The 26,730-nt window shown below is 34.7% G+C and overlaps 3 protein-coding genes, 2 long non-coding RNA genes and 1 pseudogene across 5 annotated transcripts; all 6 read right to left on the reverse strand.

The window, feature by feature from the left end:
• Positions 1 to 5,550: 5,550 nt before the first annotated feature.
• Positions 5,551 to 7,917, reverse strand: LOC116136858 (annotated as a pseudogene).
• A 623-nt stretch (positions 7,918 to 8,540) lies between these two features.
• LOC116136859 (receptor-like protein 14) lies at positions 8,541 to 9,209 on the reverse strand. Its single transcript, XM_031422525.1, has 2 exons — positions 8,830 to 9,209; positions 8,541 to 8,758 (listed from the first exon to the last, which is right to left on the reverse strand). Exons 1-2 carry the CDS (start codon positions 9,191 to 9,193, stop codon positions 8,541 to 8,543), a joined length of 582 nt encoding a protein of 193 aa, XP_031278385.1. The 5' UTR covers positions 9,194 to 9,209.
• A 1,895-nt stretch (positions 9,210 to 11,104) lies between these two features.
• LOC116136860 (nuclear pore complex protein NUP107-like) lies at positions 11,105 to 16,707 on the reverse strand. The gene is given in 10 exon segments (XM_031422526.1): positions 11,105 to 11,865; positions 12,005 to 12,165; positions 12,280 to 12,421; positions 13,247 to 13,449; positions 13,641 to 13,791; positions 13,899 to 14,070; positions 14,387 to 14,575; positions 14,680 to 14,865; positions 16,385 to 16,567; positions 16,631 to 16,707. Coding segments are annotated over 10 exon segments (1,542 nt in total). The 3' UTR covers positions 11,105 to 11,787.
• Positions 16,708 to 17,863: 1,156 nt separating this feature from the next.
• On the reverse strand, positions 17,864 to 19,834 carry LOC116136897. Its single transcript, XR_004129073.1, has 5 exons — positions 19,648 to 19,834; positions 19,499 to 19,556; positions 18,747 to 18,835; positions 18,252 to 18,383; positions 17,864 to 17,935 (listed from the first exon to the last, which is right to left on the reverse strand). It is a non-coding gene; the product is annotated as an uncharacterized LOC116136897 (long non-coding RNA).
• Positions 19,835 to 20,052: 218 nt separating this feature from the next.
• LOC116136899 lies at positions 20,053 to 22,832 on the reverse strand. The gene is made up of 8 exons (XR_004129075.1): positions 22,801 to 22,832; positions 22,402 to 22,433; positions 22,187 to 22,257; positions 21,715 to 21,873; positions 20,974 to 21,066; positions 20,722 to 20,889; positions 20,314 to 20,412; positions 20,053 to 20,087 (listed from the first exon to the last, which is right to left on the reverse strand). It is a non-coding gene; the product is annotated as an uncharacterized LOC116136899 (long non-coding RNA).
• A 2-nt stretch (positions 22,833 to 22,834) lies between these two features.
• On the reverse strand, positions 22,835 to 24,693 carry LOC116136861 (nuclear pore complex protein NUP107-like; the record flags this gene model as incomplete). Its single annotated transcript, XM_031422527.1, has 4 exons — positions 24,529 to 24,693; positions 24,058 to 24,188; positions 23,277 to 23,346; positions 22,835 to 22,916 (listed from the first exon to the last, which is right to left on the reverse strand). Coding segments are annotated over exons 1-4 (363 nt in total), but the record flags the coding sequence as incomplete, so codon positions are not given.
• Positions 24,694 to 26,730: the final 2,037 nt, after the last annotated feature.

A 26,730-nucleotide genomic window follows, 5' to 3' on the forward strand; every position in this document is an offset into this window, starting at 1 on the left:
TCAAATTTCTAATTTGATAAGTTCTTATGGTGTAATAATGGGGTATGAACTCCTTCTTTCTTAAGCACTTTTACTTTTCTTCATGTTTCCCGTATCAATCGGTTGGCACGTGAAGGTTTTCTATCCATCGATATCCCGATTGAGTAAGACAAACTGGTCGTCGACTACCACTGTATGTGATGTCACGCAATCATGAAGATCTGATCACCGACGCATGCGTCTAAACACAATTCGTGTCCATTTCCCAATCAAAGTATAACACACATGGAAGTCTTCACGTGTCGAACGTGACTCAGACACATGAAGGAACGTTGCCATCCACTCACACTTTGAAACGGCATTAATGATTAGGTCTAAAAATTTTGGAAGAAAATATGATTTGAAATAAAAACAATATTTTATTTATGGAAAAATAAGTTAATAATACTCGTTTGTATTTATAATAATTAATTATTCTTTAAATTTTTTTTGAAATTATTAATTATGAGGGTAATTTATGTTTAATTACTATTTATATATATTCCCAAAATATATTTTAATCATAATATTAACACAATGATAATTTTGCACAAAAGTATAATTTTTTTTGTTATTCTTTTCATTGTGTGTTTGTTCTTACCAAATTTATAACTGTGTAAACAATATTTTTTTTGTCAAAATTAATTTCTTTGTAGATTAAATATTGTGTTATAATTGTATTTGTTTCACGCATCTCTAATCTTTGATAAGCTCTTATGGTGTGTATATACTGCGGACTCCGTCCTTCTTGTTAGGGCTAACTTTTCTCTGGTTTCTAATATCACCTATTGAACTGAAGGCTTTATGTCCATCGATATCTTAGTCATCAGTAGAGACAATCTCGACTACTAGTTGATAGACGTCATCGCATAAGATGTAAGATATGCAGCCGCGCATACGTCCAAACTCGGTATTCAACCGATCGGTTTGTTCCCAATCAAAGATCACAACAGAAAGCTGTCATGTTGTCACCTTTGACATCGAAACCAAGGAGTACGTTGCCATCCGTCAACTTGATCAGCAGTAATGACCAGTTCTACACATTAGAAAAATCATCTTTAAAAAAAACATATTTATCTTTATGGAATAACATATTAATAGTACATCAGTTTTTTATTATCATAATTAATTTCTTTTTAATATATTAAATTAAGAGTGATTTATGTTTAATTACTTATATTATTAAAATCATATATGTGTATAATCATCTTACGGTAATGATAATTTTGCCACAAGTTAGTTTTATTCCCATTTCATTGTATATAAATCATATTTTATTCTCTTTTAACATATTCATTTCCCGTTTCCCATCCCATTTCGATTCTCATGCATTCATAAAGTAACACCGAGTCTTTTCCATTACAAACAATAAAATTATAAAGAATGTACCAGAGCCCAAGTTTAATTTAGCTTGCAGATACGACGCGGAGAGACAGAGTCGCAACTTCATACAGTCTCATATAGCAAAAAAAAACGAGATCGAGATCCATGGCTATTGAAGCAATCTTTGACTTGCGGTTTGGAACCTCAATGAATGCATGGAGAAATCTATTTTCTATTTTTTCCATTACTCCAACAATGGAGGCAACATACCTAGAGTTAACGGATAAGCGGAAGATTCTCTGAAAGCAAGCCTACACAATCAACCTTAATCCTAATAAAACCACAGATCAAAACAAACACCAACACACAATCTTTAATCGGATTCCTTTGTCGATATTGAACAACTACATCAAGTTGAGCCAACTCACTGCACTATTATTATCAACGAATCACAGAGTACCACCTCAATCGCAAACGCCCAAAGAATCACTCTCAAACAGCTTAATCTTCACTCGGATTTACACAAGATTTACAACATATATGAACAGAATCAAACCTGCAGAGAGAATACAAATCGCGAAAAACACAAAAGAGCAACTGTGAAAATTTGGGCGATTAAGCCTTCTTTTATACTGTTGACCTCGGGTAGTGGTTTTCAGGAGCCGTTGAGCTCAGCACGACAATACCAAGGGCCAGATGCAAGATAATCACCAAAACTGCCCAGGGACGCGCTTTTTCCCTTTAGAAGAGCTTATCAGATCCAGATAACGTCGTCTCAAAGTTGATCCCCGCTTGTTAAGCCCTGCACTTGTTCCCATCACTTGCAATCAAGACAGTGCCATTTTGAAAGGTGGGTTTTTTAATTTCTGATTTATGATGCTTAAATTGGCTGATTAATGGGCTTCAACTGAGGCAATTCCATTTCATTACATTTACTGATGAGCGTATGATAAGTTTGCAGGGATTTAGGTAATTCATCTGTCTGGACACTATTTCAGGCGGTAATATGCTCACCATGTTGCGGTTAGGGCACCGAAGTTGCAGTACGAAACTGAACCAGATTGAAGTCTGGATAATATTCTACTTCGCCCAGTGATTTGGCGAGAAAGAGAACTGATCAGAGAACAGATTGGATGGCAAATACACATTACAAAACTCGTTTCATTAGTTTTATACAGAATCTCGTTTTTTATTTTCCGGGTAACTCACTTGTTCAGCTCTCTTTTGCTTATCTAGATAAATATAATAGAGCACATTAACAAGAACCCTAATTTTATAATTGTTTGTGGATTTGCCCATAGATTTATGGGTTTTGTCTCTTGTCTCTTTCGATTTTCTTCTGCTGCCTGTTTGTGTTGCTTTGTGAGCTGCTGATGTTCTGATGTTTTGGTGCTGCTTTGGAGTGGTGTTGGGTGCTGCTGGGTTTTTTTGTGCTGCTGCTGGTTCGTTGCTATCTTTGTGTATTGCTGCTGGTGTTTTTTCCTGGTTCAATTTGCTTTGTCTTTGGCTCTGTTTTGGCTCCCCTGCTTTGAGCTGCTTTGGCTTGAGTCGCTTGAAAGGGCTGAGTCTGGTACTAATGAGGATGGGAGTACTTGGTACAGAGAAAGTGGGGAGGACTTGGGCGAGAATGGATACGATGTAGATGGACAAGAATGGGAGGTCAATCTCATGATTGTTTTCCTCGAATGGAAAAAACGGTATGTTACCAGTTTATCATAGAAGTTTGAATGCTTGAGTGTTGTTGATTTGGGCATGTAGCAAATTGGATAATATTTTTGGTTATAGTTCTCTGCAATGCTATGGAATTCAATTTTTATTTGGTTTAGCCACTGTTTCATATGCTTTTGCATGGTCAACTGTCATGATATTCTGTGACAATGACATTGTTTTATAACTCCATTAAGTATCATCCCAGGTATATGCATTTAATTGGATTTATTGATATCCTTGACAGTGGTGGAGGAAAAGTGACTGGACCGGATACAAAGAGCTAGGTATATTACTTACCTTGTTATTCTAAGAATTATGTAGAAAAATTATTCAGTTATCTTGAGTCAAGCCACCAAAAAGTAAAGCCTGTGTTTTGAACCCTGTTCATTATTTTACTTTGAATTCATCAATGAAAACTATTTATTTTAGGCATTATTCTAGTCAAGGGTTATATAAACTGTGTTTCACATTTGTAAGTACTCAAGTTTTAGTAAAGAAATCTTATTAGAGTAACATGCATTTCAAGCAGAAATGACTTAATGCACTCCATGCAACAACTGGCTGTCTAGTAGGAAATGTTTCTTCATGTTTTCATATTGAAAACATGATATAGAAAACAACTGCAGGTAATATAGAAAAGCATTTCTGTTTTAAAATTGAAAGGGCTTTGAGCTTTCCATTTTCTTAATAGTTGTCCCTGTGGGGCATTTTGAAACTTAAATCCTCACATAAAGAAGAGTTCATATTCCGTAGGTGTGAGAAATCTGGAAGAAATGCTGAAGGTGATTCATGGGAAAACATGGCTAAAATGCTTCACTCAAGATGAATGGAGGTCTTTTTCTACTTTTATTATTCCTAGTAAAGTACAGCATATGCTATTTACCAGCTGTCAATTCTGAAATAAAATATTTCGGTTTACTCTGTACCCAAATTTGATATTTTAGTTCCTTTATGTCTTTGAAACTGTAGCATATTTAGCAAGGATAGAGAGAAGTGCCCAGAACAAGCCAAATCAGGCACTGAATATGCGGATGGTATGAGAAATGGTAAGCTGATTTTTACGTATGTAATCACATTATGGTATTTTATTTACATTAACAGCACAGTTGATCTAGCTACACTGATAGAACATATTATTTTGGACTCAGGTGGGAAAAGAATGATGCTAAGGTTGGACTGAGAAAAGGGCACATGATATGGTAGACTGAATGAACAGTCATGGTGGGAGAAGTGGGGAGAGCATTATGATGGAAGAGGATCTGTTCTCAAATGGTTATCAGCTGTCCTTTACATTGTATTTGCTTCACAAAGTCATGTACTAACACATTGTTGCATTTTTTACAGTTTTGTTTTGGCTTACCTATCTTGTGGTAGGTGTCGACAGTCTTTGTTAAAGAAGTGCAGTTTGATTGGGAAACTCGCTTGTTGTTGTTTTGTTTGTCTATATGGTGAAGTGAATTGAACTCTGATTTATCATCAAGGAAAATTAGCAGGGTTGATTCAAATTGGGTTATGGATATCATCATATTATCAACCCAATCAGAGACGAAAATTTTCGTCCCCATTCACCACGAGACAAAGACGAAAATTTTGTCTCATTGTTTTTTTTTTTTTTGGACGAAACATGTATTGGAACAATAGTATTCTTTTGTAGACAAAAATTTCTTGACTAATTAATAAGTGAAGTTATAATTGTGTAAGCCATATTTTTCAAATTTAAATTCTTAATTATTGATTATTAACTCATCTAAATCCTGTAATTATAATTAAGAGGATTGAGATAAGGATATACAGTGGATCTAGGGTTTCTCAATAACAATTTATTCAAAGAGGATCCAGGAAATTAATTAATATAATAATTTGAGTAAATAAACTTTTAGAAAGAGGATGAACAATTGATTTGATATGCATAACGAGAGTTAGATGTATAGTCAATTCAATTTAACACATGATTTCAACGCCAAAACACAACATCACATCTTAGATTTCATAATTTTATCCACCCATCAGTCATAGCAATATAATTCATTATAACAATAAAAAAATCTCTAATTTTGTTGTCATCTAAAGTATTGCTCGGTGGCTTCTTCAAGCACTAACATTATTCATTCATAAATGCATTTTTTGAAATTACAAAACATTGGCACCCTGAGATGAACATCAAATACATGCAATTTTACAAGATTTTACATATAATCGACTAACTATTTCATGATCAATCACTTATGGAGATGATCTACAACAAAATAGTAACAGGATGTTGTGCACAACTCAACAATATAAAACCATCTACGACGCCAATAAGGGTTTATCAACAAAACTGCAACTCCCTAGAGCATAACAGATAGGACACAAAAACTGATATAGAAGAAAACAATAAGCATTCATATCAATGAATCATGTCTCTCCACTATACTTGAATCTTTGGTTGTGATTCAATTGCATTCAACTTTTGGCAATGGTTGTCCACAAGAATGGATTCCCTCGATAGCTACTTCTTCAAAGGTTCCAAATGTGCAATCCTATCAGGGAGTTTGCTGATAAATTATTGTGTGCCACACTAAAAACAGCCAATTTTTAACTCAACAAGCTGGGGAGGGATTTTCCCAATCAAATTGTTGTATGAAAGATCTAAACTCTCGATCTGCTTGAGATTTGAAAATGTCGATGGGATTGGTCCTGTCAAGTTGTTGTGAGAGAGGTTAAGTGTATGGATTCCTACAAGTTTTCCAATTTGATTAGGAATCATACCAACTAACTTTTTGTTGGAGACATCAATTCCAGACATATAGCTAAGAATTCTTCCTTGGTAAGAGTAAGATCTAGTCTTTGTTGTAAACTCTACAGTTTCTTCCTTTTCAAGAGGCATATTGCTCAGCCTTTCAAAAAAAGGTACATAATTAGATGCAACAATGACTATTGTGATATTTAAACAAGGAGGGATATGCCCAGAAAGCTTGTTGTGAGAAAGATCTATCAAACGTAATTGACTTAACTTACACAAATGATTTGGCACTTCACCTTGAAAATTGTTATTAGTCAAGATAAGGTAAGTTAAATTAGAAAGTGTACCAATCCAATCCGGAATGTTGCTTTCAAAGTGATTATATCCAATATCTAGCATCTGTAAAGAAGAACTATTGGATAATCCATCATTTAGTTGGCCCTTCAACTTATTTTTTGACAAATGAACTTGTTTAATTGAGGAAGGCGGAAAGCAAAATGGTAAACTCCCAGTAATATTGTTCTCTGAAAGGTCTAATACTTCAAGACTTTCTAGTTGACAAAACTCCAATGGGATTGGACCTTCAAGATGATTCTTTGACATTATAATATCTATCAAAGATGACTGATATCCTAACCACCTTGGTAATGTGCCAACAAGATGGTTATCACTTACATACAACCCTTGCAAGGAGCAATTAGACAAACTATCTGGGATCTTTCCAGTGAAATGATTGCCATCCAATTGTAAATATAACAAGTTTTTTAGGTTAAAATTTGCAGGGAATATCTGACCTTGCAAACTATTGTTTGACAATGCAAGGACTTCTAATAAGATGCAATCCATGGCCAAATGCTCAGGTATTCCTCCAGTCAACAAATTGTTAGACAAATCCAAATACCCCAACGACTTCATGTCACCAAACGAAGAGGGAATGCTACCATTTAAAGCATTTCTAGAAATGTTTAAAGTTTGTAGCATTGGTAGATAAGCTCCAAATTCCGTTGGAATATGCCCATGGAAGGAATTGATGGATATATCTAATTCTTGCAAAGACATGTGAGGATGAATTGGTAATTGCAAAGGCCCTGAAAGAGAATTATTAACTAGATAAAGGCTTTCTAGCTTGGTGTTGTTGTTTAACAACCAAACTGGAAACTTTCCCTTTGAATTAATGTCAGAGAGATCAACCACTTGTAAGTCATGCTGACTGTAGAGAAATTTGGGAAATGAACCACTAGATCCACAATTGGATAATTTGATCACATTTAATTGAAATTTTGGGGCCAGATATTGTGACTCAATTCCTGCATATATTTCATTACCATCACCATTGAACTTCTTAAGCTTTGAGTGGTTAAAAAATGGTTCAAGGGAAACAGGGATTTGAAAATGATTGTCTGAAAGGCTTAATTCTTGGATGGATGTCAGCACCTTAAGGGGAGATAAGGAGATATTTCCCGTAAAATTATTTGATGAGATATCTAGATATAGAAGGGAAGTCAAGTTTGCTAAAAACCAAGGCAAGGTACCCGTAAAATCATTGTATGAGATATCTAGATATTGAAGGGAAGTCAAGTTTGCAAGACAACAAGGCAAGGTGCCTGTTAAACCATTGAACCCCATGTTTAAGTGCTGAAGATTGTATGAGATATCTAGATATTGAAGGGAAGTCAAGTTTGCAAGACAACAAGGCAAGGTGCCCGTTAAACCATTGTCCCTCATGTCTAAGTGCTGAAGATGAAGCATCTTACAAATTCCTGAAATAAAAAATGTTCCTTAATAGTTACTATATGAAGCACAAGGGTAATAATAGTCATGCAAATGTTACTTAATCAATATGCTTAATAATTATTGTAGTGCACAAATTTAATAAATATACTAGCTATGTGAGCTATTTTTTTTTTCTTTTTTAATAGAATTATATACATAAATTATAAATTTTACTTGTAAGGAGAGAGAAAAGTTACTAACCTTTGTCAAATAGAGTGTCGCTGATGTTGAGGTTACTCCTTGAAATTTCAATAGATTGAAGAGAAGTCATACCCTCAATCATTTGAAGAAATTTGTTGTTAAAAACAGTGTCGGAAATAGTTAAATTTGTCAAATTCTTGAACGAAGGTAACTCTACAAAAGCACAAAAGTAATAAAATATTGTTCAATAATCTACACTAATTATTTTAATATTCTAAATTGAAAAAGAATATTCAATATGGTATAGAGGCTAAACTAGAAAAAAAAAAAATTCAGCAGGGTTAGATAAAATCTTAAATACAAATATATATGTATATTTCAAGGTTTTTAAAAGGCTTTTGACAATTTCATGTGAGTATTTAAAAATTGTAAGAGATCTTTGAGACATCTAAGACTTTACCATCTTTTAAGTTGATCATAAATCCTAATCTTTCTAGTTTTATTTTTTTGCTTTTAACAAAAGGGTAATGTTGGTTGCAATTTGCTCTGTAATTTCTTAAAGAGGAGTCCGTACTTTTTATTTAGTCTAAAAAACAAACAACCTGTTTTAGACTTTCTATGGGACCACTTTAATTCCCAAAAAGGATATTTCAACTAAAATTTACCCTTGAATTTTGAGAACCAATTTCAATAAAATATTTTACTACTTTTATATCCTTATTTAAAATAGGATATAGGGGTTAACCTGAAAAAAAAAAAAAAAAATGAGGCTAAAAAGCATATCTTTTATTTAATGTATCACGGCCAGTAGTGGCTTGAAAAGCCCATGATTTAGGAAAATTGATGGGGGCTACAAGCACCTTGGCAAATCAGATAAGGGCCTCCTTAGAAAGTAAAACAGTTCTTTCTCATATCTCTTTCTTATATTTTCTATTTGCAATATATAAGATATTTTTCCTNTGAGAGATGAATGTTGGCTCAAAGCTGATAAAACATGGCTGTCATTGAACATATTGTAGCTAAGGTCGAGATCCACGAGATTAGTCAAGTGTGATAATCTTTCAAAACCTACAAAGCAATTCTTGTTAATAAAGACATGGAAGTAAAATTTCATTATTTAAAAGTGAGGATGGAATAACCTTCATTCTCAACGCAACTGACTATGAGATTGCCACTTAAGTCAAGTGTCTCCAGTTCTAGGAAGGGAGAAAACAAAGAAAAATTTAGATACCACTCTCCTAATTCTCGATTTCTTGTGAATTCAAGATCAAGAGAGATCACTCTACCCGTTGTGTTATTGCAAATAACACTTTCCCAATCACAACAGTTTGAATTTCCATTTCCCTCAAACCAATTTTGAAGACGGTTAGGATCATTGAAGAAATGTTTAAGTTGCAAGAGAGCAGATCTCTCTTGCTTCAGACACCCTTCAATCCTCCTTCCTTGTAAAGAAATAAATATCAAAATCAACATCAGCCACATCTTCACACATTTTAACCCCATCTCTTAATAACACACTAATTGCGTTGCTTCTGTGACTACTAAGAGATTAGCTTTGTGCTATTTATAATATTATTGGATCTCAATATTGTATAGACTAAAAACATAGAAGTATTGCCTTTTCAGTGAATAACTTCATTTGCTGTAGGACATAGAAGAGGTTAATAAGGGCAAAATTAATGTTGGTCCCCACTGTTGTGGAAGGAAAATTCCCATTGACTGCAACTAGCTTGGAAAAATAAAATTAGTTGGTTTGAGAGTGCTTCCATTATGCGGTTTGAGATTGCTTCCTCTACCATAACTAACAACTTCATTTGCTATAAGACATAGAAGAGGTCAATAAGGGCTAAATTAATGCTGGCCCCCACTGTTGTGAAAGAAAAATTCCTATTGACTACAACTAGCTTTGAAAAATCAAATTACGCAGTTTGAGACTGCTTCCATTACGCGGTTTGAGACTGCTTGCTCTACCATTACTAATTTAATTAAGTAATATTATATTGTTAAATAAATTATATAAAACATTTTATTTTTATATTGTCATATAGTGTGTTGTTCAGTGAATCAATTTCTTTATACTTAATAATTTTAATTTATATACATCCAGATAGTATATATGAAAAGGCATAGGCACATAACCACTTTTGAAATGAAGTTAATTATTAATCATTTTTTATGATAAATTACAAAAACAATACTTAGATAATATTTTTTATGAGTCAAGGTCAACTAAAGTAACAAGTTTCTTAGAATCTCTCTATACATTATTGCTAGAAGTCCTTTTTCACCCAATTGTTTTCTTCAATTATAAATGATGAACAATTCAATTTAGGTTTTTAATTCTATTACATCGGACACATTAGTGTTCATGAGATCTTTCGCTCCTTTTTTCCAAAGGTTTATTATAAATTTATATCCTTGTTTCCATGGTGTATGAAGTAAGCCCAAATTATCTTATCCTCTCTTAATTTTATAGCTTTTTGTTCTTGTGGGTTTTGGCTATTAACATTTTCAATTTCTAAATGGTTTTTTATTCCTCCAGGACCAACTTGTGGAAAAAAATGTTCAAATGGTGGAAAAACCAATTGGCACTGGTCATAACATCTATTTCATGAAGACTTACTCAAATATCATGACTTTTGAAACTTAATGCAATTTCCATACTTGATTTTCCAAAGGGGCAAAAAGTCTACCCAAAATTTATTTAATGTAGGGCCAAGTTATGGAAGAAAGATTGGAAAAACCAATTATCACGACTCAAAGACATCAATTTCATGAAAGCAAATCCAACATAAGAATAGGCTTTGACATAATCATTTTATCTTATTTTAATTATTAAAACTATGTAATTCAATATAGATATTGTTGCTCGATGCAGTAATTGTTGATCGATGAAATAGAAACAATCACCTAAACATAAAAATTTAATCATGGATGAAAGGAAATATATCATGAAGTAGACTTCCAGAAACATTGATACATAAACAATAAAAATAAAAATAAACATTCATTCTTGCCCTCTTAATCTTCTCATTAAATTGATTTTCCTATTATTTTCTCTAGAATACCTACTTAAAGAAGATCATCACATTAAGGTGGTGCTGATCCATCATTAAGCAAGCAAATCCCTTTTCTTGTTCTCTAGGAACTTTAATCTGTAACTAATAATTAATAATAATAAACACAGTTTACATCCAGAACTTGAACATTGCATGACAGAAATCCAAAGCCATCCTTCATATAGAAATATTCATTAAAAACAAATACTTAACTAGAGACCTAAATCATCCAATCTACGAAATAGCCAATAAGCCATTAAATTAATAAAATCAATTAACACCTGAACAGCTGAACTCAAAGAAACATATCTGTACAAAGCACTAATAATATATCCATAAAGTTCATAGAACAAAATAGGGCATGAGGAGCATAAATCCACCTCAATCAAAAGAATATCTTGTCAATTTAATATCTCTCCATGTCTGAGCATGTGCTTGTTAAGTGTACATGAATAGAGATAGACAATGTTACTCATGTGCTTTGCCATATTTTTTATGGGTCAAGGTCAACATCTATTTCATGAACATTGACTCAAACATCTTGACTCTTGAAACTTAATGTGATTTCCATACTTGATTTTCCAATGGGACAAGAAGTCTACAAAAAAATTTTAATGTAGGGCCAAGTCATGGAAAAAAGGTTCAAGTTGTGGAAAACCAATTGTCACGGCTCATAAACTTCTATTTCATGAACATTGACTCAAACATCTTAACTCTTGAAACTTAATGTGATTTACATACTTGATTTTCCAATGGGGCAAGAAGTCTACACAAAAATTTTAAGGTAGGGCCAAATCATGGAAAAAAGGTGATTTCCATACTTGATTTTCCAATGGGGCAAGAAGTCTAAACAAAAATTTTAAGGTATGACCAAATTATGGAAAAAAGGTTCAAGTTGTGGAAAACCAATGGTCACAGCTCATCAACATCTATTTCGTGAACACTGACTCAAACATTTTGACTCTCGAAACTTAATGCGATTTCAATACTTGATTTTCCAATGGGGCAAGAAGTCTACAAATGTGTAAGTCATAGAAGTCATAAATTACTCCAAATTTCAATCAACTCATCATGGCTTTCAGGTTCATTACCCGGCTCCACAAGCGAAACAGAAACCTACAAGAGAGTGAATAATCAAAATGCTGAAAGTTGTTGATATAGAAAAAAACAGAGAATATCTATGAAAATGTTTCAATATATTAAAATAGTCAAATCACACATGAATAAGGGACTTCTTTGAGTGAAAAAGCTGTACCTGCATACAACGAAGAATGATTTCTGGAAGACAGCACCTACGACAAAGTCCCCGTATAATATATGTCGCTGGACCTTCCAAAGAACCATCTTCACTTGAATACCAAGCATCCAATCGACATATCTCCATTGTAACTCCTGGTTGGAACCGAACAAGCTCCCCTGCATTAAATGATTACAAGTTCAATAAGCACTTAAATAATACCATCATAAAACAAGCACAGTTGCAACCACATGCATGCTTGCCAGAAATGTAGCCTCAGTAGTATTCTTTACCTTTAAAGCCAGCTGCCATCACAGTACCAAGAATGCCACCATCATTTAGGTCATGAGACCCAAGTCCATCACCCTCTACTGCCAAACAGCGAAGCACAACCTCGATGCAGTAATTGTTGCTCGATGAAATAGAAACATTCACCTGAACATAAAAATTTAATCACGGACAAAGGGAAATATATCATGAAGTAGACTTCCAGAAACATTGATACATAAAACAATAAAAATTAAAATAAACATTCATTATGCTACAGAGTACTTGTCAAACTCCACTCCTGCAATTCTTGCGAAAACAAGATGGTTTTTTCTCCATTCTTGCCCTCTTTAAGGTTCATGTGTGACTATTAAAAATATGAATTTGTGCCCCGTGATTATAGTTCTCCAATAATAATACTCATGTATTATCCGAGCAACAAAGCCACACAAGAAGGCTGCTGGGTAGAAGAAATAAAAGATTAGATAACAAAAAGATCCTATTCTTAACATATTTTCAAAATTCTACATCTTTTTCTCTCTCTTAATCTTCTCATTAAATTGATTTTCTCTAGAATACCTACTTAAAGAAGATCTAGTTGCAATAAATAAGATAATCACATTAAGGTTGTGCTGTTCCATCATTAAGTAAGCAAATCCCTTTTCTTTTTCCCTGGGAACTTTAATCTGTAACTAATAATTAATAATAATAAACACAGTTTACATCCAGAACTTGAACATTGCATGACAGAAATCCAAAGCCATCCTTCATATAGAAATATTCATTAAAAACAAATACTTAACTAGAGACCTAAATCATCCAATCTACGAAATAGCCAATAAGCCATTAAATTAATAAAATCAATTAACACCTGAACAGCTGAACTCAAAGAAACGTAGCTGTACAATTGTACCCAAATATCCTAATCATTATGCTAGGCATATGAATATTTCTTTTTCCAAGTTTTATTTTACACAACAATAATAAACATACCATTAATCGGCGATTTAGCACAACTTCCTCGCTCACTGTAGAATAAAGAGCACTCATTACTGCAGCACATATGGTGGCATCAGGACACATGCATTTGCCAGTAGGCAGGCAGATAATTGTTGTAGCATGCAATTCAAGGAATAATGGTTCAGTTGATTCATATATATGGTCTTAAAGGGAAACCCACCATGGATTTTCTTTTCCCGTATTAAGAATTTAAATCATCAAATGTCAAAGAACTAATAATATAACCATAAAGTTCATAGAACAAAATAGGGCATGAGGAGCATAAATCCTCCTCAATCAAAAGAATATCTTGTCAATTTAATATCTCTCGATGTCTGAGCATGTGCTTGTTAACTGTCCACGAAAAGAGATAGACAGTGTTACTCACGTTGAAGCAATACTAAAGATAAATTCAGTGTCTCTTGGGCTGCTGCAACGGCTCTTTGTTTTTCCTCAAATGAGAGTTCAGGGACATCAGCATTCTCTAATTCAATTTTAAGCCAGTTCCGATACGTTGCATCACAGGAATAGTACTCCCTCTACATAAATTAAAAAATACATATTTTTATTCATAGATAAATAATCAGGTCACAGATGCTAACCAAATTTCAAAATATAAACAGGACACATACAAAATGAAGCATACCCAGTCCTGGAACTCTTTTAGATTCTCAGAAACATAATCCTTAAGTGTATCAGGAGTTTCTGAAAGCTGCTTCAAAGGTTCAGCAAGGAAACTAAGTAATGGATGCGCACCTATAGGCACTACTGGCACTCTCAACATAGAAATTAAGGCAAACTCCCTGAATAATATGTTGCTGTCGAAAAAAGCATTGATTAATATCTGAAAGTGAATAAACATGCACTAAGGGTTTATTCCAATTTGAGCTTTTCAAGCATGCATAACCAAAATGCACTAGAGAGAACCTTCTGAACCAGGGGAGAAACAAAACAGAACAACTTTAAATGATTCATCAGTATGAGTGTTGAAGATTTTAATGCAATAATAATAACAATTTCAAACCAGTAAACACTGCCACAACCTAATACTGCCCATTTTAATGAAACAATTGCAACTACTCAAAGTTTCGAGATTATTAAACACTAATACTACAAACATAGGACTAGAATTACCTGTGTATCAATGCTCGCATAAGCAGTTTAGCACTGATATCTGCAACATCAGCAATGGTGGATGGAGGTGTAAAGCATAACCATTGGATTACCATAGCCTTTTGAAGACTCTGCAGCCGGTGCTGCTCTGCAACATCAGTTACTTTGTCATATTTCCCAAGTTGGATTTCCCGAGATCTTGACAAAACCCTGTTAGATTATATCATAAATACATCAACTCTTCATCAAAATCCTCATTGACTTTGCCACTACCTCGAGAAAGAAAACATGTGCTTCAGAAAACATATAACTACCTCTCAATAGTTTCTTCAAAACTGCCTTTTGAATCATCTCCTGGAGAAAAGGGCAAATACTCCATAGCAGAGAGGAAGATTTTATAGTTCACATGCACACTATCATAATGAAAAAGAAAATAATACTGCAAGTCAAAATAATGAAAAATTGCAGGGGAAAAAGCCAAAGATAATGTGATATATAGTCTAAAGAAAACTTATAATGATAGCAAAACATAATAAAGGACGAGGATGCAATAGAAGCATAACCTCCATAGGGAGTTATAGGCACTGGCTCTTTAGCCTTAGTTCCATCATGTGCACAAAGAGGTCAATACAATGGTGGCATCCAAGCTGGGAAGCATAAATCCCAACCAATTCCTCGTGTTGCTTCAAAAACAAAAACATCACATACTTGTTATCAGACATTCCAGCTCAGAAAATTATAAATAAAGAAACCTGGACCTCAAAATACAAAAGAGCATCGTCCTGGCTTTCAAACAAAATTAAGAAAATAAAATTCATATAGGATAACTGATACTACTGTCAACTATCTAGAAATATCACGGTTGTGACAAACACAAATGTTGGAACCGTACACAACCCGACATATGCTACACAAGCTCAGTAATCTGTATCTTTCCAGGAATTAAAAGAAAAATTCTAAACTTTAAGCACAGTTTGGGAAAAAGGCACAGACATCTAAAACAGCTGGGCTTATAATTACTTACATGTGTATAATGTGATCACCAACAATCATAAGCTCCTCCCTAATAGGATTATTCATTTCATCAGTAGGTAAATATCTCAGCACAAGCACTAGATGTGCCAAATTCCAGAATTGGGAAGATAGGTACCCACATGGGATCCTCAAACCCGGAAATAATAATTAATGTATCAAAAAAAATGCAGTTGACTAACACTCTTCATACATGATAAAAAATATTCAGTGCAATGTCTTGTCCTAGAAGAGGAGTAACCCAGTGATACAGAGTAAAATATTTGCATGCTAAGCAGAATAGAGGACCAAATTTTAAGTTCTTTGGTATCACAAACCAATGTCTAAAATATTCATCCAGTAAAAAGACATCTCAAACCCATAAGACAATAGTCCTAATATAATATAAAATTCCACTAAAAAAGGTATGCCATATTGCAACGTGCAGAATTTCACAAACTGAAGTGAATAAAATATTATATGAATTAGACAAAGTTTCACAAGGTAAGAATGCTAAGGAGTCAGATGCTGGCTATCTCTTCAACAGAATCTTGAATGAAATTTAAGAAAAAAAATTGAAAACAGCGAGGGGCAATCTTTAAAAGTTCCTTTAACCTCCCGTCCGTACAGATTGAAGCATGTGCTTAAGTTGCTACACTGGGCAGCATATACAGCTGTTTCATATTACCACCATCCTGTTCAGAAATTTTCTTCAAAAAAAGGGAGGAAAATTTCTGTTAGTTCAAGAAAATGAAGACTCACAGAATCTTTTGGAGGTAAAACTCCTAGTATGAAAAAAAGCACTCATACATTCTCAAGGGTTTCCACAGCAAAGTGTGAAAATTTAATTAAAAGGCCTATAAAATAATTCAGAAATCTTGCCTGCTCTAGAGAGACAAAGAACAGCATGATCAGATAAAGAGATAGTAAGCAACGGAATAGCATTAAATGTTACAGCACTCAATGTAATAAGCAAGAAAGCTCTTTGATGGCTGTTTTCAAGCTTACCTCTGATGTACAATAGGAAGCCCATTTCCAAAGACGCCACTGGTGACCAATACCATTTCCAGTTCAATGGCTTGAAGAGTTCTATTTTTTCCATTCTTCACCAGGGCTTCAACAGATGGAAATAGGTCCATTCCTCCAAAGGGCATAATGTGGAGCTCTCCATGGCTGCCAAAATTGGAGTATCTATGATGCCAGAAAAGGGAAATAAAACAGGAATTCTGCAATCAAAACTTCTCAAAAATATACCTGTCCAGCAGATCGGCAAAGTCACAGCTTCCAGTCTTCCAGCCCTTAATAGAGTCCAACATCTTCAAGGGATTCATCTAGCTTCTGTAGACATAAAACTGTTAATGCTACCTTAGACCAGAATTAGATGTTTAAGAAAACTCTGTCACAACTGGTACACAAAAATCTCACCACAGGTATATTGCAAATCAACAAGTTCCACTATAAGTAAAATTGAGATCTAAAAAAGCATGAAAATGGTGCACATCCTTTTGGTTGCATAGAACCGGAACAATTTAAGAAACTGATTGCCAATGTACCTGCAGCAGAAACGTGAAAAGACATTGGTTTCTATAATGCAACAATGTGGATCAAATAATGTCTTATGTTTAGACCACCACTTCCGTGAAATAGCAAAAAAATGCTTCATTCTACATCAAGGAGGACAGTTATCATACTTAAACTATAATGTATTTATAACATCCTTAATGCATTGATCTGTTCTCTAAACATTCCACTCTATAAGAGTTCAGTATCACGTACCCTAACTAAATGCAACTCTAAATATGGATTTCCAAAATAATGTTTTGTTTACATTGAAATATGAACTTCTACACAGTATAAGCAGCCTAATATGAAAATAAATCAACAGGCATTGCAGTTGGATTAATGATGCACAATGCAAATGAAAGCAATCTTAAGAGATTATGTAAGACAGTTATAGAAGTTATGAGTACCTTGTATCAGGTAACCGGTGAGCATGTTCGTTGGAGCATCAAAATCAGTGAACAGGTTAGAACTGGAAGCTTCTTTCTTGAGAAAACGTTGGTATGGTGCATAAATACATCAACTCTTCATCAAAATCCTCATTGACTTTGCCACTACCTCGAGAAAGAAAACATCTGCTTCAGAAAACATATAACTACCTCTCAATAATTTCTTCCAAACTGCCTTTCGAATCATCTCCTGGAGAAAATGGCAAATACCCCATAGCAGAGAGGAAGATTTTATATTTCACATGCACACTATCATAATGAAAAAGAAAATAATAGTGCAAGTCAAAATAATGAAAAATTGCACGGGAAAAAGCCTAAGATAATGTGATATATGGTCCAAAGAAAACTCATAATGATAGCAAAACATAATAAAGGACGAGGATGCAACAGAAGCATAACCTCCATAGGGAGTTATAGGCACCTGCTATTTAGCCTTAGTTCCATCATGTGCACAGAGAGGTCAATACAACGGCGCCGGCGGCGTGCAAGCTGGGAAGAATAAATCCCAACCAATTCCTCATGTTGCTTCGAAAACAAAAACATCGCATACCTGTTATCAGATGGTCCAACTCAGAAAATTATAAATATAGAAACCTGGACCTCAAAATACAAAAGAGCATCGTCCTGATTTTCAAACAAAATTAAGAAAATAAAATTCATATAGGATAACCGATACTACGGTCAACCATATAGAAATATCACGATTGTAACAAACACAAATGATGGAACTGTACACAGCCCGACATATTCTAGACAAGCTCAGTAATCTGTATCTTTCCAGGAATTAAAAGAAAAATTCTAAACTCTAAGCACAGTTTGGCAAAAAGGCACAGACATCTAAAACAGCTGGGCTTGTAATTACTTACATGTGTATAATGTGATCACCAACAATCATAAGCTCCTCCCTAATAGGATTCTTCATTTCATCAGTAAGTAAATATCTAAGCACAAGCACTAGATGTGCACCAAATCAGATCATCTGAGGATCACCATAAGGCCTGAGGGGAACCAAAGTGATTGTTCAGCAAAATGATTCAACCAGCCAAAAAAGTAAAATAAAATAAAAAATAAAGAATCCAGTGAATTTGAAAAATAGAATTTAAATGCACTTCATGACTATTGATCCATCTAATTCTGGCAATGGCCTAAGATCTCTAAGGCAGTAACTGCCTTTAATGAGTAGTTTTCATTTGCCGAGTTGCCTAAGTCTTTTTGTCTTTTTAAATCCAATTCCAAATTTCTCAGTCTGAAACTATGCTACCAAAGGAAAGAGGAAGAAGTCGCCAATTACTATGACGGACAACGGATGGGGTGTCTATAGACATAATATCTAGCCTCAAAAACATTTAACAGCAGATGACCTGAAGACATTTTGATCATCTTCTGAAGGTGAAATCCAGGACCATAGAAGTTCCAGAAGATGTGGTATGTTCCCTAACATAAGCTTCATCTGTCGAGCAATGTGCAGTTAGAGACAACAAACCATAAGTTTCAATGAAGTATGAAAAGTTACATTCTTACTCAAAAGATAAACAACATATAGAAACCATAATCTAATATTTAGGATAAAATTAAAAGGAAAGCAAAAAATATGAAAATTAAAAAAGAGGGATAAAAACTTTCTAATTTCCACCACAGATATACTAGCCGACAGAAGGGGAAACTAGGATTTAATGGTACATCCATGCAGTTGAGATCAAAGATCCTTGAGTTAAACTGAGTTGAGATCTCTTTCTTTCACATGGAAGGCAACTAAAAGACGAAGTCTTTAACAATATACAAGTCTTTTTTACAATTACACCTGTGTTTTCAGCCATTATATATGTAATAAAAGTAGTATAGTGCCCTTGAGCTGCAAAGAATACAATCACAATCTGATTAAACCAAATGCTAGAAGGCAAACCTTCCACTTTGCCATTGTCTCTCAAATGGTATTTTTTTCTAAATTACTTCAGGGAGAAACATGATTAGTATGTCCAATTCTATCTCTTTACATCTTCCATCAATCCAGAACCAATCTTCATAAAATCCAGATGGATAAAGGAAGCCAGAAATTCAGTACGGCAAAGTAACTTGGCAATGAAAATAAAAAACACAAGTCCTTGAGACAAACCTCAATTTGTCGTTGCTGCTCCTTGCACCCTCAAGCAACAGCCTCATGTACCATTTCTCTAAATTTAGCAGAAAAGATGAAGATGCCCTATATGAGCAGCACAAAAAGGGGATAACAACATTCAAATAGAAAACACATTGTCAACGAACCCTGAATGGAGTTTTTGAAGAAGAGAAGAAAGATCTCTTGGTTGCTGGTTCAGAACTTGCAGTGGCCAACTGTCTGGTCCAACCACGGGCTGAGAGGTGCTGCTCATTTGTCCCGAATTTCCTTCAATATCATCTCCATAACTTTTTAACTGTTCCATTCTACCCGGTTGTGAATGAGCGAGTTCTAGGTCCACTTGAACATCAAGCCGTCACCTTGCGCCATCGCCCAGCATGCAGACTGAAGAAATAGATGCATTAGATTTCAGAATAGAATCATCATAGTAAGTGATAAAATATTATATGAAATTAGACAAAGTTTCACAAAGTAAGAATGCTAAGGAGTCAGCTACGCTGGACACCTCTTCAACAGAATCTTGAATAAAATTTAAGAAAAATATTGAAATGCAGCAGAGGGGCAATCTTTAAAAGTTCCTTTATACCTCCCAGTCCATACAGATTGGAAGCATGTGCTTTAAGTTGCTACACTGGGCAGCATATACAGCTGTTTCATATTTACCACCATCCTGTTCAGAAATTTTCTTCAAAACAGAGGGAGGAAAATTTCTGTTAGTTCAAGAAACTGAAGACTCACAGAATCTTTATGGAGGTAAAACTCCTACTATGAAAACAAAGCACTGCATACATTCTCAAGGGTTTCNTTTATACCTCCCAGTCCGTACAGATTGGAAGCATGTGCTTTAAGTTGCTACACTGGGCAGCATATACAGCTGTTTCATATTTACCACCATCCTGTTCAGAAATTTTCTTCAAAACAAAGGGAGGAAGATTTCTGTTAGTTCAAGAAACTGAAGACTCACAGAATCTTTATGGAGGTAAAACTCCTAGTATGAAAACAAAGCAGTCCATACATTCTCAAGGGTTTCCACAGCAAAGTGTGTAAAATTTAACTCAAAAGGCCTCATAAAATAATTCAGAAATCTTGCCTACTCTAGAGAGACAAAGAACAGCATGATCAGATAAAGAGGATAGCAAGCAACGGGAATAAGCATTAAATGTTTACAGCACTCAATGTAATAATACAAGAAAGCTCTTTGATGGCTGTTTCAAGCATACCTCTGATGTACAATAGGAAGCCCATTTCCAAAGACGCCACTGGTGACCAATACCACTTTCCAGTTCAATGGCTTGAAGAGTTCTATTTTTTCCATTCTTCACCAGGGCTTCAGCAGATGGAAATAGGTCTGTTCCTCCAAACGGGCATAACGTGGCAGCTCTCCATGGCTGCCAAAATTGGAGTATCTATGATGCCAGAAAAGGGAAATAAAACAGGAATTCTGCAATCAAAACTTCTCAAAAAATTCATACCTGTCCAGCAGATCGACAAAGGTCACATGCCTCCTCCAGTCTTCCAGCCCTTAATAGAGTCCAGACATCTTCAAGAAGGGATTCATCTAGCTTCTGTAGACACAAAACTGTTAATGCTACCTTAAACCAGAATTAGATGTTTAAGAAATGCTCCTGTCACAAACTGGAACGACAAAATCTCACCCACATTGTATATTGCAAATCAAAAAGTTCAACTATGAGTAAATTTGAGATCTAGAAAAAAGCATGAAAATGGTGCACTTCCTTTTGGTTGCAAGGAAACATTTTAAGAAACTGATTGCCAATGTACTTGCAGCAGAAATATGAAAAGACATTGGTTTCTATAATGCAACAAGGTGGGTCGAGCTAGTGTCTTATGTTTAAGACACCACTTCCTGTGAAATAGCAAAAACATGCTTCATTCTTCACATACAAGGAGACTGTTACCATACTTAAACTATAATGTATTTAATAACATCCTTTCATGCATTGATCTCTTCTCTAAACATTCCACTCTATCAAGAGTTCAGTATCACAGTACCCCTTAACTAATATGCAACTCTAAATATGTTAGATTTCCAAAATAATGTCCTTGTTTACATTGAAATATGAACTTCCATACATGGTATAAGCAGCCTAATATGAAAATAAACCCAACAGGCATTGCAGTTGGATATAATGATGCACAATGTCGAAATGAAAGCAATTTTAAGAGATTATGTAAGACAGTTATGAGAGTACCTTGTCATCAGGTAACTGGTGAGCATGTTCACATGTTGGAGCATCAAAATCTAAGTGGTGAACAGTGTTAGAACTGGAAGCTCCTTTCTTGAGAAAACGTTGTGTATGGTGCCAAATTCCAGAATTGGGAAGATAGGTACCCACATGAGATCCTCAAACCTGGAAATAATAATTAATTTGTCAAAAAAAAAATGCAGTTGACTAACACTCTTCATACATGATAAAAAATATTCAGTGCAAAGTCTCTTGCCCTAGAAGATGAGTAACCCAGTGATACAGAGTAAAATAATTGCATGCGAAGCAGAATAGAGGACCAAATTTTAAGATCTATGGTATCACAAACCAATGTCTAAAATATTCATCCAGTAAAAAGACATCTCAAACCCATAAGACAATAGTCCTAATATAATATAAAATTCCACTAAAAAAGGTATGCCATATTCCAACATGCACAATTTCACAACCTAATCACCTTGCTTTCCAAGTCAAGAGCTTTAGAAGCTAATCCTTCAAGCCATTGAACAATCCGAAGGCATAATTGTGCTGTATGGTCATTCACAACAAACTGGCAAGCATCTATATGTGATGTTGAAGGTAACTGTTATAATTAAATAGATTTAAATCAGGGTAAACCTTCAAAAGTAGATAGATGGTCCCTATTAATAACAAAAGGAAAAATATGCGCACCAGGATATGATCTTCAGGGGGTTCTTCAGTCCCTGCAGGAACAACCATAATTGTCATACTAAAGACCCTAAGTTCATACGACAAGGTTTGCAGACAGTGAAAAACTGAAGAGGAAAGTTAACATCAAGGGGATGACATAGCACCCAACACATACATACATGAACCAGGAAGAAATTTCCATGCTGATAACTACAGGGGAATGAATATCTTCGAATACATTTAGCAGATAAATGTATATCAAGGAAGAAAAAAGAAGACCAAAAAGCATACTGGATTTACATTATGCAGAAGAAAAAAGAATAAGATTATGTGTTATATTACTCTTTCCGAAGAAATTACTTATTTATCAACTAAATATCAATTGTAGCTGAAAATGTTTTAGAGGTAAAGATATATTACCTTTTCCGTATAGGTACCACAGAATAGACCACGAAGCAAACTCATCAAGCAGGAGCTGAGCCTTCTGCCTCATCAACTTGTCCTCCACAACCCTCAACTGTATGTTGGACCCATACCTGCAAAGCCAACAAACAAAATGAAGTCAAATGGCCCCCCCAAAACACTGATATTACCTAATAAGCTAAAGACTTTATCCAATATACTCCATGAAGTAGATAGCAGTAAGTATTCCATTTATATCTAAAAATGAACAAGAAGATGCAATGAATGAGGTCAATCATTTCCAACTAGCTACAATGCCAGTGTATTTATTAATGTAACCAGGGATACAAATCAATTTGACAAAAGGGAGAATCTCAGACACTACCTTAGTAATAAGGAAAAGATGTAAGCTACTGTAATTTTGTCCATACCATGACATCAAATGTCATGCATACAAGAAATACAGAACCTTGAAAGAGCATAATAGCACTCACCTAATCGATTCAGATACATTCCGGCATGATCTTTCAAGACTTAAAATCAGATCTTGTATAGGCATTAACTCTGCACAACGAAAATTCAAGTAAATGTAAACTGAAAAATGCTACTCTGAGCTATGGGCAGGGTGAAAAACCACAAACAATGTGAAAGTGAGCAGTTGAGAGCAAAAAGAATATAATTTTAAGCACAGCATCTCCTGCATAACAACAAATGTGCTTCTTTGAATAATTTCCTTATGCTCTCTACAACTGTCTACCATTCAATCAAAAATAGAAACACCAGTACAGGATCTTATAAACGCAATATAAATATATATCCTCAGGAAATTAGGATTTAAATTATCTAAAGCCTGGTGTTGATAAAATATACCCTCCCCTAAAACAAATGAATAAACCAGAAATAAAAAGGTTTTGCGGAGAGTTTTTCGCAGAAAAATTAAAGGAAGGCCAACATGAAAATGTTTATGACAAGAAGGAAAAAAATATGCAGTCTAAAAAAGCTCAAAAGATATATGTCAATCTGCATAAACATTTTCTGCAATTAGTCCAGCATTTCCTAGAACTCACACAATATTTTAGTGTAACAGTTTAACAGACTATTTAACTTTATTAGCTCCCACCTCCCTGAAACAAGCAAAATCAATTAATAAGGCCACTCAAACAAATCCCAAAAAACTAATTACTTAATAAATTATATCATTATGACAAAGTTTTAAAATAAATAAATAATGATCTCAATTATAGCACTCTATACGCAGAATTTTACTTCAAGCACCTTGAAGAGCAGAATCCAGTAGAGATGCAAACAGAGCAAAGGTTGTCTCTCCACTATCTGCCAATGCGTCATTCTCAATCTTGCAAGCTTTTAGTGACTGACTTCCTACGTGGATTGAACCAATGAAGAAGCTGAGACAATGCAAAAATAAACATTTTCCCATAAATCATGCCCCGATTTCAACCCATTCCTTTTTTTTTTTCTATTCGTTCTCTTCAATTTGAGGATTTCGTTTCCGGTTTTTCCAATTATCACTCTTAAAGGTTTCAACTTTCATCCTTTGCCTTTCTTTAAAAGTGTTATGACAAAGGAACAGTCCATGGTGATCGAAGCAAAGAAGAAGTGGAACACTAAAGCTGAAACCGCGAACATTGTTTACTTCTACAGCTGAACGAACTTAAATTTCATACAACTCAACTCAAAAAAATAATCTACACTCTCAAAAAAAATATATATATTAAAAAATTTTACCCGTAACGACGAAACTGTTCCCTGATGGAGAGATCTTCCGGGTCCAGGAAACTAGAAGAGGTCTCCATATCAACCTCCATTACGCCGTGACGAAAAGACAGCGTCTCAGAGTTTCGAAAAAACCCCGACTGTAACTTCAACCTAAACCCTATGGGAAAGCTTAAAGAGCTCTTGCCGGGGCTTTCGTTTTATTAGCAAAAGCCTAAAAGAAGACGATGAACCCAAACGACAGCGTTTAAAGCTGGTTATTATATATAAAAACGCACCGTTTTTCCCTGGAGAGGTAAGTTTACGAATCTGGGCCCTTTGTAACTTGAATTTTTATAATTTTGTAAATTATAGACTTAATAACAATAATGTCCGTAAGATATAATCAAAATAATTAAGTGAATATTTAAAAACCCATTATATTATAAATTTTAACCATCCATTAATGGTTGACTAATGTGGAGGAGTTATATTATTTTTGAAATTTCAAAAGAAATTTAGTCTTTTGATTAAACCTTAAGATCAAGAAAACCTCTAAAATATATGAAAAATATATTGTAATTAACTAATTTTATTATTTTATCCGTTACCATAAAATTAAAAGATGAAATTATCAATATTTGATATGTTAATTCTATGACAAAACAATAATTTGTTAGTATATCAAATATTACTCCAAAAATAAAACCAAGAATGCAGTATATCCTATCTATATATCTTACAACTATTTCAAAATCAGAAAAGGTCTCCCACGGTTATGAGACATCTGATACTGTTCGGTCATGCCAAAATGAGCCATATATGAGAAAGAAGCTCTCCCCCTCGTCTTAGGTGATGAGCATGTTCACTTCCTCTACCTTGACTTGCCACATAACATACCATTTCAACCCAAACATCTCTAACCATCTTCCATTTATCTGATATTTTCATTAACTCTGATGCAAGCTTGTGCGCATAATAGAATATGGATTTGATTGCGTCTTCTTTCACTTCAATGCTGAGTTCAAGTAAATCTGTCCAAGCCGGAATTCTTTTGTCACCATTATCTCCAGTGTTGTGTTCAGTTTCATTTGATGGGTCGAAACGCTTAATGGAGATATTGTGTTTCTTGAAATATTCCCTGACCTCAGAAAGAGTATCCCGACGCCTGAGTACACCCCCCACTCCAACTGGCAACAGTAAAGGATTCTGAACAAGGAGATACATCATATATTTTGACAACACCATGCCCATCTCAGCAACAGTACTGCTATTATCAGTTTCGAGCACTCTTGAATTCTGATAATAGCAAAGTTCTGTTGCAATGTGCCAGATAAGGATACTTTCGCCAAAGTCCATCTCAACACTCCATTTAAGCATACTATGATTTTCAAGAGCACGGCTTCCCCTTGTCATCCTGAGGTTTCCTCTATTCTCCTTAAATTCATCAACATCCTTCTTGACATGGTTGAAGATCAGCTCTTGCAATTCTCCGGGATTCGTTGCGCTTCCTCTATGTTCGTTAACTCGATCATGCTCCCTCTTCACATGATTGAATATCAGCTCTTGCAATTTTCTAAGATTCGTGTCGCTTCCTCTATTCTCCTTGAATTGTTCATATTCCAACTTGACATGGTTGAAAATCAGCTCTTGCAATTCTTCGGTCACCTGTGTATAGGACGTTTTATATCGGCGATTTTCCAGTAGTTTATCCCTGTACTGGTTCATTTTCAATAGTAGTTTATCCGCAAACCGTTGTTTTTTAAGTAGTCTGACCTTTTGACGGAGCCCCGGGATTTGACATGCAAAGACTTGTAAAACTGTACTGCCCAATGGAATTTGACCACCGTGGTAGTGAAAGCATTGGTTCCAAAAGATACATGGGTTGTAGGATGGTACTGATCTTGTTCCGCACAATGAACCAATGTCCAGATTGATCAGAGAAGAGCAGAACAAGAGCAGCGTATATCTCCAGAGCAAGAGCTATACCCAGCAACAAGAAGGTTAACTAAACATCAAAATTGGAATATTTCTGCTTGTCAAGGAAACAGAAAATCAACAACACAAAACTGGTGAGACAAGTAGTGATAAATCAGCGAATTAGACCCCCACAAGTATGAATTACGATGGCCTTGGTATATAGCAGATCATACAGGAAAAGTTTGAGGACATTTTTTTTTTACTTACAAAAATGTCCTTCCTCATCATCATCATCATCATCAATGCTATGCTGCG

This window comes from Pistacia vera, unplaced genomic scaffold (genome assembly GCF_008641045.1).
Source record: "Pistacia vera cultivar Batoury unplaced genomic scaffold, PisVer_v2 Contig320, whole genome shotgun sequence".
In the NCBI taxonomy this organism is placed as follows: Eukaryota; Viridiplantae; Streptophyta; class Magnoliopsida; order Sapindales; family Anacardiaceae; genus Pistacia; species Pistacia vera.